General features: G+C 45.1%; 1 protein-coding gene and 1 non-coding gene across 2 annotated transcripts; both read right to left on the bottom strand.

Moving 5' to 3' along the window:
* Window positions 1–4,907: 4,907 nt before the first annotated feature.
* Window positions 4,908–10,602, bottom strand: fbxw10 (F-box and WD repeat domain containing 10). Its single transcript, XM_046376655.1, has 12 exons — window positions 9,633–10,602; window positions 9,219–9,380; window positions 8,828–8,958; window positions 8,549–8,653; window positions 8,355–8,461; window positions 8,058–8,261; window positions 7,818–7,939; window positions 7,181–7,335; window positions 6,900–7,042; window positions 6,560–6,718; window positions 6,197–6,468; window positions 4,908–6,107 (listed from the first exon to the last, which is right to left on the bottom strand). The coding sequence occupies exons 1-12, from the start codon at window positions 10,144–10,146 to the stop codon at window positions 5,518–5,520; spliced, it is 2,664 nt and encodes an 887-aa protein (XP_046232611.1). The 5' UTR covers window positions 10,147–10,602; the 3' UTR covers window positions 4,908–5,517.
* Window positions 10,541–10,611, bottom strand: trnag-ccc. Its single transcript has one exon. It is a non-coding gene; the product is annotated as a tRNA-Gly (tRNA).
* Between the last annotated feature and the right edge of the window lies 1 nt (window position 10,612).

The raw sequence follows: 10,612 nt of genomic DNA on the forward strand, positions 1-10,612 counted from the left end.
TTGTCCGGTTTTACTTGTTTCATACGACCAAATTAAACGGCAATCACCTGAAAATGAGGCGGCCACTCAGGGGAGAAATAGTCCAAATTTCAGAATGGGACAGAAGAATGTCAGTAGTCAGAAAGTACTTTTGCCTTTTGCACCGCAACAGCTCTTAATTCCTGACTCATCCAACTTGGCACATTAAAATAACAGCCTACACACTGAAACAATTATGAGAATAATGTGGGGTGTTTTAACAGCTGTAGACCGGGGGAGGGCAGGGTGAGAGGCCGGGATTCAATGAATCATGGAGTGCCCAGAGAGGAGAGACCCATCACAATACCAGCATCTCAGTCAGCGATGACAAAAACGGCAGTGAATCATGAAAGTTGAAAACGAAACGCTTGACAAAGTGTCTGATTTCCTGTGCCAGTGGAGGCCATCCAGACACTGAAACAACTTGGGCACAGAGATACCAAAACAGCTGGTATTTAGGAATATTTTCATATGAATTTGAGGCACTAAGTCTTTTGGAAGGCCAGTGTTTTACCCACAGACATTTCTAAGTGAACAGATGGACCTTTAATGTCCCGTTACCCCTGGCAGTGTAGTATAGTATTATCAAAGTACGAGAGTATAGTTTGAAATTTTGGATGAAGTTAGATGAGAATTTCTATCTGCTAAATATGAAGCCACGGCCAGCAGCTGGCTAGCCTAGCTTAGCACGACTGAAACAGGAAAACAGAGATACCCTGTTTTATTTTTTACCTAAACAAGTGCAGTTTGGGTTCAGGGTCTTGCTTAAGCGCCCACTGTCCATATATGTTGTCATATGTGGCTGAAACACGCCAGAAAAGCACAAGTGGAAAAAAAGATGTGTGCATGTAGGGCGACAGTTACTGATAAAGCAACCATTTTTGGCCTTTTACCTTTCCCCCTCCAGATTATCAGCGTGGTCTGTAGTTTCAAGTGGCATCTTTCCAACAACACACTCTTCCCTTCAGGTTGCAAAATAACATCCTCATACGCCTGCCCCTCTGGTGGCCATGAGTGATACTCCGCTCGCCACACGAGCCCCTGGGAAAAGCAGGAGATGCTCCACTCCATGACCCAAAACATCTGCTGCTAATATGGTCAGCTTTATAACCCAGGTGCCCTGAAAAAAAAAATCCTGCACATGACTACTAAATGAAAAACACAAATGGCATGAATCAACGAGGCTGTGTGTTATTTCCCAACACTTGTATCAACATGCTAGGGAACCCACTGAGCTGTGAAATATTTAAGCTAGGACGCCCGTTGGTTTTCCTCGGCTCCAAAAAAGGCTCTTCCTGGGCCAGGGTCAAGCAAGGAGAGAGTGACAGCGGTCGAGTTATTGTGTCTGCAAATTTGGATTTGTTGTGACTGGTGTTAGGCGGGTTACAGAAAAACTGTGAATTCAGCTGCAGGGCGAGCATTTTCAGAAGATGCCTGAATTGTTTTAAGCAACAATGTAATAAGCTTTTGTATGAAATGATAACCTCATGAGGGGAGACTTTAGTGGGTCACATCCCTCAAAAGAGTCATGCAAGGGCAGCAGCAGTTCACCTCAGCAGTTTGTTGATTAATGCAAACTTAAGATCAAAATCCATCTGTAAAAGCCCCTCAGAAAGACAGATTTTTTATGTGTGGGTATGCATGTGCAGTTGCCTGACCCTCAAGCCATAGGGGCCCTTTCTTATCAGGTACCGTGGACTTCTCCAAACAGCAAGAACTCAGCTGGTATCAGGATTCAGAGGAGAACAGACATGAGTGAACAGCTATTTGTTTGTCAGACTGCTATTAAGTGCTTAACTCAAACTACAGGGAAAGTACTGATAAAGATGTCCATTAGCTGTCCCACATTCCCTCTCAAACTGTCGCCATGTTGCTGAGACTCAGAGCCTTAAATAGAAACACTTCTGTTTATTGTGGTGATGGAGCTGCAGCCAGTCACCATTTACTGCATGTGACAAAGATTATATTCCTCATGGAAACATGATGGTGATGCCTCATCGGTGAGATATCAAGAAAAGTATAACTGTGTCCAACACAAACCCTCTAATCCTCCGTTGCAGCTCCAGACCCATTTAAGCGTTTTGCTCTTCTTCTGTGGCGCGTGAAGACTTTTGTCGTCCAGTGTTACAATTAATTTTCTGTTCCGTTAGTGGCAGGAAGTAAAGTCAGATGCCATTTGCCGTAACTTTTGGTCTGTGAATCGCCTTTTTGTTCCAAGGTGCCACCCCCACCCCTCAGACGATACGCGTCAGCCCACCTCTAAATAGGGAAGTTTTATGCAGTTGACCTTAGACTTTTACGCCTCCATATTTATGTCTGAGAAAATAGTGAAATTATGACACTTAACACTGTCGCCTGCTTGTGTCTGGAACTGGGAGCCATTGAGACCACAGGTCAAACCATTGACACCCGTCTCTCTTGTTTAATGGTGACACACTAAATTACATTCACACCAACATGCCATGAAAACTTAAGAATTGCCATATTCAGATAGACCGTGAACCCTGGTACTAAAGTAGTGTCAGATCGCATTGAAATTCATTTCTTTCACAGCCATTTAAAGAGCATATGAAGACAGAAAGACAGTATGGTGCAATTTCACATGCAATTTACACAATTTAAAAAAGATTGCTTCCAAATCGTTGTGAGGTTAATGCTACACATTATCTTCACAAAGACCCGGAGAGGTCAGTCAGAAACACATAGGAGAGATGAGTGCTGAACCTCAGCATTGCAGAATTGGTTGAAACATTCACAACTTGCCACTGGACGGGTCTAAGAACAGGTCTAGTGGGCCCCCCAGAGGATAAGTAGCAGTGCTGTCAGTGATGGTGCAAAAACATCCAGCATTTAAATGTAATACATGCTATAGTCTCTGGTGCTAAAGCATAGCATGTTAGAGTTTGTTCTGTGTAGGACTGAGTCTCAGACAGAAACCAATCTGTCTGCGATTGCTGATGTACATTACAGACGTCAAATAACAGATGACCTCAGTACAATTAGTCTTAAATGACTATAAATAAGTTACCAAATTCAAGAGCAAAGGAAAAAAAATCTCACTACCTTTTACAGTCCGATTACATTCTTGATACTGAAAGAAACATTCACATGGACATAAGCTAGCTCAGGTGTCACCACCACAGCCCATATGTGAGTTCTCTGACATGTGTTAGCACTGAGCCATCGGTGAGTGACAGCGCAGCACAATCATCTGTTGGGGGTTAGTCTCGTAGATGAGGAGCCAGAAGCCAGCAGTAGCCTCTTTGATCATCTTCCTGATGTGTGGTCACAGTGGTTTCACTTGGCTCTTTTTGGCTCAATCAAGGGCCCTTGAATGCAGCAAGGTCCAAGTTTAGACAACAAGAACCTGCCGGCTGTGGAGGCACCACAAAGATCCAATCAATGAGCAATCAGATTTCCTATTATCTATTTGGCTTGGCTGGACGTGGACGTTAATCAGTACCATATCTTGGTAATGGTGTTCCTGTTAATTGCCTCCCTTCGTTCTGGCTGTATCCCATTTCGTTTGTGATCTGTATCTGCAAATGAGGTCAGAAAATCATATGGATCTTGTTTCCAGCCTGACTCTGCTGAATCCTAACAGCAGTGCTGGCCGTGTGGCCCGCCATTTAAAGCTGTACTCAGATCAAGGCACTTGTCGTCGCTCCCATGTGTTGATGTCACTGCATTGTCAGGCCTTGAAGTAGTTCATTGTGATCCTTGTTTAGGCTTAGCTTCAGGTCTCCAGTAGTTTCTTCCACAGCACAGGATATGGCTGCCTTTGAGAGATTTAGCCTCTGTTCCCATCAGTTCCCCCTGAGAATGGTATGATTTACATATTCATTGAGCTTTTGCATCTGATGCCCGTCTAGCTAGACCTGGTAACCGTGTGATATCTGGACAGCTCCAGGGCAAGGCAGCCACCCGTCTGAGTGACATGCAAATACAAAAAGTATCGTATACTATGATTTGGTTAATCCCATTCGATACCACGACTGGCTTGGATTGGCCGGGTCTGGAAAAAGGGTTCTGGTCTGAATCGAGTTAAGGGTTCAAACCTGCTGCTGACACAGCATGACAAAATTTGAAAAATTAATTTGACAAATGAACTATAATGCAAATATCCGCCTTTGGAGGTGGAGATCCATGTAGAGCAAAGGTCGGCTGGGTCATACTGAATCGTCTTTTGTCGCCTTCTCTCCAACCTCCAGCCCTTGCAACCTTCTTTCAGTGTGTGAGGGTTAACTGTCATTTCTGTCAAGCTCCTCCTCATGCATAAATAAACCTGAACCCTCCTGTCTCCAGCCAATCCTTGGGTTTGCACAGGGAGGCAGAAGGTCTAAGAGCATCGCTCCATGAAGACTTTCCCTTTTCTAACTTTGCTTTCATTTTACGCTCATTATCCCCCCTGCAGCTCTGCCGGGTCCTTGACAAGAGACTCCATACCTGATGAAACAATAGGGGTGCTGTGCTGCATGGTGAAGCTAAGTCGAGCTTGGGGGTGGGAGGAGGGGACTGCATTGAGACACCATTATTCCCAGTTTTCTGCAGATCAAATTAATTAGCAGCAGAGCACTCCTGAAAGAAGAGATTCTCCAAAGTGGGACGTCTTAGCCAGTCAGTTCTCCTCATAATCCCTTTGTTATTCACGGGTGCCCAGCTGTTGTGCTGCTGCTGTCAAAGCAGAGGACCTTCTCTGTGATCTTCAACCTCCTCGGCCCTAATGATGCCCTCGAGGCAGCAGGGCCAGAGGGCAGGTGGCTGGGTGAAAGGTCTCTCTGGCTGGGACAAACTCCTCACCACTCTGATGACTTCACCCATCTTGTTTTAGCTATCACAGAAGCTAAAAATCCACAAAGGTTAGTTGTTGCTTGATTGCTGAAGACCATTCAGTGGATGAGAATATTCTTCCTATGTGAAGACGTTTAACAAAACTACAAACAACAGGTTTTAATTTGAGAAAACATGTTTGAAAAGCCATTTAACTGGGGAAAAAATTAAAAACTGTGAATAAGTCATAATTAAGTGTTCAAAATTACAAAAATAATATATTTTTTTTTTATTTCACAAGTTTGGATGCAATCAAAGTATAGAAGCAAACTACTTAAAGTATGTCAAAGCTGTTAATTCACAGTGTGGTACATTTATGAACTGAAACTGAAAAACTCAAGCTACTTTCAACTTCCAAGAAAGAACAAAACTGAAATATATTACCGATGATAATAAACAGATTCTGAATAAACTTTTAAAAACAAAGAAACTAACTAGTCTATAATAACCCTGAGTCCTGGTCCAGATACAATCAGATGATACAATACTGACCCCTAGTGGAGTTTTAATGAAACATCACTAAATTTGGTGCCTTGGACAATGAAGAGATCGGCTGATGAATTATGCCATATAAAAAGATAAATTAGCTCCCATCAGTGCACATGCACACTGTTTTCTCCTGCTTCTTATCGCTCCTGCTTCAATCTTTGCTCACAGCTCTGCATTAGATCACTCTTGGCCTGGATGCAGTCTTCCAGCAGGGTCACTGTGGGCAGCCCAAATCCTGCTGATCCTTGGCAAGCTGGTACTGCTTTTCATGGAGTATTCTGGGTTAGGTAAGGACTTCATGAGCCTGCACTCAGGAGCCCGTGGCCCCTCTGTGGCACCTGCAGTGAGTCCACTCACTGTCTTGATTGCTCTGTGTGTGTCAGCGCTGTGAAGCTGTGCTCTGCGCCGCGCTCGGTCTTGGGCTACGTTTGTCATAATTTGACTGACCGCTCTTTTTAAAACTGGAACGCAGGTCTTGGCCCTCCTGGGCTGACCCTCACATGTGGACCACAGTGGATGTGTCTGTTTCTGGGCCTGCGGCCTGGAGTGCAGCGGATCCTGAGATGTGTGAGGACCCCAGGAGTCTCGCAGCCTTGCGTTGCACTCCATGTTCACGCTGACTTCGTCCGTGCGCTGCGCCCTCTGGACGGCATTGACCCTGAGGAGGAGGGAGTCGCGTGTCAGAGGATGATGAAGGCCCCTCCTCATCATCCGCTCACGCGTTGCCTTTTCGCTCAGCATCACTGACTCTTTAGCACAGCGCTCTGTGGCTGCAAAGGAAAGGTTTCGTCTACAGTAACGTCCAAATGATCTTTAAACATGGTCCTAATATTATTCACATCCACGTGAGCATGCGTACCTTGAGCTGATTTAGCTGTGGTAGATGGGAAGAGGATGGGACCAAGCAGCTCATCTCTGTCTGGTTTCTTGTTACAGCTCTGCATCTTCTGTCTGGGCGAAGACACTTTCGCCATACGATCGGCCCCGACAGACGTGACGGGAAGCTTTCCGAGCGAAGCTGCAGATTCCTCTGAAACATCACCTTGGCCTTCCTCTGCTGACTCAGTGTAATCCCAGAACACTTTGGCAAACTGGAAGCGCTTCACACAGGATTTCGTGTTCACTAATATACTAAAGGAGGGAGACAAATGCAGACTTGATCTGATGCATCTGGCCGCCGCAATAACAAAAAACTAAACAAGCAGTCATTAGAGTGCATCACCTGTTGTCATGGAAATGCAGGGACAATATTCGGCCTGTTTCAGCCTCTGCCGTGATGTCTCTCAGACAGTCTCCAGTGAGGAAATTAAATATGCGAATCTTCCCATCCACACAGCCGGTAACAACACGGAGGTAGACGAGGGTCAGAGATTTTACCTCCCTGCAGAGAAGTCAGCATTCATTTCAACATTTAGGGCTATTAGAGTATAACTGTGTGAAACAGAAGGCAAAAGTTATTTAACATCATTTGTTCGAGGTGCTGATACAATGAGAGTATTTCTACAAGCTCATGTCAGGAACACACAGCTCTGTGAGAAAAGCTTCATCAGTTTCTCGCTCACTTTGGATGACTGAAGGTCATAAGACAGTGTTTAGTGTCACAGCTGACGCTCCAGGCCATGACCTGACCGTTAGAGTCCCCGGATAAGAAGTGCCATTCGTCGAAGAACAGGCACTTCACTGAGCTCCTGTGGGCATCAATCACCTGCAGGAAAGGTGGACATCAGACAACGCAAACGCACACCATAAATTCTAGATAACATAAAGGTAACTCTGAGCGTTTAAAAAAAGGGTTTGTTAAAAGCGTGTAATTAAGCGCACAAATGACAGATAATATTCTCACCCTGAGCAGCGATGCGGACTCCATGTCCCAGACTTTGACGAGGCCCCGATCACAGCTGCTGTAGACTGTCCTTGAGCCGATCTTCACACACTGAACAGAACTCGGGTGCTTGAATTTAAAGTGCTCAAACTGCTTTCCTGTGTGTAGACTCCACACTGGCGGTGCGGCAGTGAGGTTTCAGTTTAGGTGTAGCATATCGGGAAAAACACACAGAGTTAAGCCTCCTCTTCCTCTCACCGTTTCTTTTGCTCTGCTCTCCATGCTGCTCCATTCGTCACCTCAGGCCTCTCTTACGGTTTTGTCAGTTGAGTTTGAAAATGTAAGAAGTGAGTGAGACCGAGTGGTAATTGGGGTGTGGCATTTTGCAGGCCAAGCGTCTTCCAGGTGAACAAAGTGCACTGAAGGATGTGATTTAGGGTTTTGCAAAATGTGATTTAACTAAAGCTTTTGTGCTTCGCGTTTTGTTTTAGATAGATGAGCTTTATGAAGATATTTTTTCCAACAGCCGTTTTTGTTTTGTTCTTGATGTTATTTCAGTCTAAGCAATTATAAAAGTGTTCACTGGTTTTCGCAATTTACGTGAAATATTTACTGTTTCGAAGTACAAGATAAAGGCACAGCTGGCACGACCACTTACCTTTTGCTTGACAGTCTTTAGCTCCTGAGACGAGTCTGTCCTCATGGACATCCAGGCAGTTGACGGTGCCAGTGTGACCATACAGCAGCATCACACACCTGTCTGTCTTCAAACTCCAGCACCTTCAGGTGTGACAAAACAGGAAAAACACACCCAGCCTCTCAGTTATCGTACTCTGACCACATTATTATTCCAAATCCGAGCTCTAAAGACATGCACCAGCTTGCGTCCCCTCCTCACCTGATACTGGCATCGCAGCTCGCCGTTATCACCAGGTCTCGGTGCTGACAGAGCAGCACTGCCCGAATGCTGCCCACATGGCCCTTCATCACCTTCACCACGCTTGTTTCTGATGCCACATAAAGCAGACGCACCGCACGGTCCTTGGAGCCCGTGGCCATTAAAGTTCCACCTCTGTAGTCCACCACGCGATGAGGGTCTTCTCTGTCAAACACAACTGGATCACATCAGCCATATCACATAACGTGTGTTTTCATTCTAACGTGCTGGGTTTAGTCAGGCCCTCTTAACACTAACTTGTCCAGCAGCACTGTGGTAAAATGTGCGCCACAATAAACATTTCGCTCTTCCATTGGCACTGTCTTGGTTTTGACTTTGGCATAAGCAGCTTCAAATGGCTCCCCCTGTGAGACAATCAAAGAAAAAATAATCCAGTCGGATCTCTGATACAGAAACAGGCGTTTATAGAGCTAAGATATTGATTTGTTGACCTTTTGGACACTAGAATGAACGTCCGCTTTCTCCTCTTCCATGACAGGTACAGGGACTTCGATGATGTTGGCGTAGGTTGGGCTGACTATATTAACTCTGCACCTCTATAAAGAAAAAACAAATGCTGACTGTGTAATATTGTGAACAGCTAAACTCCACCACCGCACATTTGTCACATCAGAAAACTGTTTGAGCTGCAACTTGGAACACTTCTAAATATACAAAGCCACAGTGCTTGATGAAATATTTATGCTACTGAATCCCGTAAAAAGCCACACCTTCATCATTGCCTTAACTTGATCCTGAAAAATTCTTCTGAACTTGACTTCCTCCGTGGTTTCCTGTGCAAGATGCTGCCAGGACTGACAAACCTTCTGGCAGCTTCTCAAAGTGTGCTCATCTAACAGGCCTGGTAGAGGACAAACATGTTATAATATATTATCTACTTACAGTTTAGAATGCTTTGACAACTTTACACAATTCAGAGACAAAAGCCAGCCAATTGGCTGCTTGTCAGGTCTTTAAATGTTCACATATCCTCTTGAATGGAACCTTTTTCAGTTGGAATTAGTTTGTCAGGGGACACTTCAAGTAAAATTCCTGCACTGAAAATGGGACTATATCATATAATAAGGCATGTGTGCAAGTGTTACCTATGTGCTGACTTGCCTAATATCCTCTTTGACAGATCAACAGGTAGGCAGCCTATGAAGTCTCGGTATCTGCTGACTCCAGACACAGACCTTGAGGATCCTGGCACCACCGTAAGAGCAGGATCCTCCAAGTCTTCATCACTGTCCTGATCGTGTTCAGTGCTGCAGCGATTACTCACTAAAAAAGGACATTAGATTTCCGTGTCAGTAAAATTGTAAACGTTCAAAATAAACACAAAACCCGTGTGTCGTTCAGCAAAGATTTTGTTTCACTAAACCATTTCATAAATGGAGATCATATGCCCTGGAGCTGCTAACAGTGCGACTCTGTTGACTTTGCTGACCTCTAGTGGTAACCACAAGGAATTGCATTGCTAGTCAAATACACAACTCTTGAGGTGTATTTCTGTGTTCCTGTTGTCCTTTTTACCATTCAACTGCAGAAATCCTCGTTTCTGTCTGACCAGAAGCACGCTGGACAAATTAGCGACCATGCGCAACAGTTCCGAGTCACACAATGAAAAAAGACAGAACAGATAGCGCGATTTTATCCAGTCGGGGCTGCTATTGAACCAGTCCCAGATCCCGTTTATGTCCAAGCCAAGTGGTTTCCCCTCCCGTCCTGGGTCTGCACTGCGACGGGGGTAATCTTGAGGAGAAGTTGGGCTCCTCGACCTGGCGTATGTCAGTAAAGTCCACGACGTTACACTCAGCATAGTCTGGATGCGTTCAAGCACTTTGCTGCTTTGGCACCGTAAAACGAGCCCCACGACGAATCTCCTTTTGAATTCATCCGACACCCTCCACAAACACTGAGTGGAGCCCGGTGGCTTCGGGGCAAAGGCGCAAGATGGGCACATGCCGCACATACTGAGACATCCGTCCGTCGTTTCACAGTTTAGCTCGCAAACCGACGCACTTCGACCAGATTTAACGGACTTCATTTCGACGCAATCGGTAGCTTGTGGTGCCTTCTCTCGTCTACGCCGTTGCTTTGAACAACATAAACAAGCATACAGACGACATTCAGCTGGTTGCCAGGCGACAGGTTCCACGCGCCAGCAGGGAATGGATGCTCTCGAGGCAATGTAGCCGAGCTAGCTGGCTTTTCATCCTTAATCTCCCCGCAGTATCAAATATTCAACTTTTCCAATGTTTCTGTTTTTTCACCTGCTTGTACGTACATTATAGTTAACTGTGTATATACAAACTTTGGGAATTTATCGATCAAAACAGCGTAGTAGTTACGGCGTGCAAGTTTAGATAAGTTTTTCGTACATTTTCAGAAATGTATTCAGTTACTTTAGTCCATCAGACGGTTTTATCAACAAAAAGTGGTGCGCCGCCCGGGAATCGAACCCGGGTCGCAAGAATGGGAATCTTGCATGATACCACTACACCAGCGGCGCC

Source organism: Scatophagus argus, chromosome 21 (assembly GCF_020382885.2).
Source record: "Scatophagus argus isolate fScaArg1 chromosome 21, fScaArg1.pri, whole genome shotgun sequence".
NCBI classification, from domain to species: domain Eukaryota; kingdom Metazoa; phylum Chordata; class Actinopteri; family Scatophagidae; genus Scatophagus; species Scatophagus argus.

Coding starts and splice junctions, on each gene's coding strand:
- fbxw10 (XM_046376655.1), bottom strand. CDS start 10,146: ATGAAGTCCGTTAAATCTGGTCGAAGTGCGTCGGTTTGCGAGCTAAAC. Junction 8,959..9,218: donor TCTGTCAAAGAGGATATTAG/GCAAGTCAGCAC, acceptor GTCCTCTACCAG/GCCTGTTAGATGAGCACACT. Junction 7,043..7,180: donor AGTCCGCATCGCTGCTCAGG/GTGAGAATATTA, acceptor CCTTTCCTGCAG/GTGATTGATGCCCACAGGAG.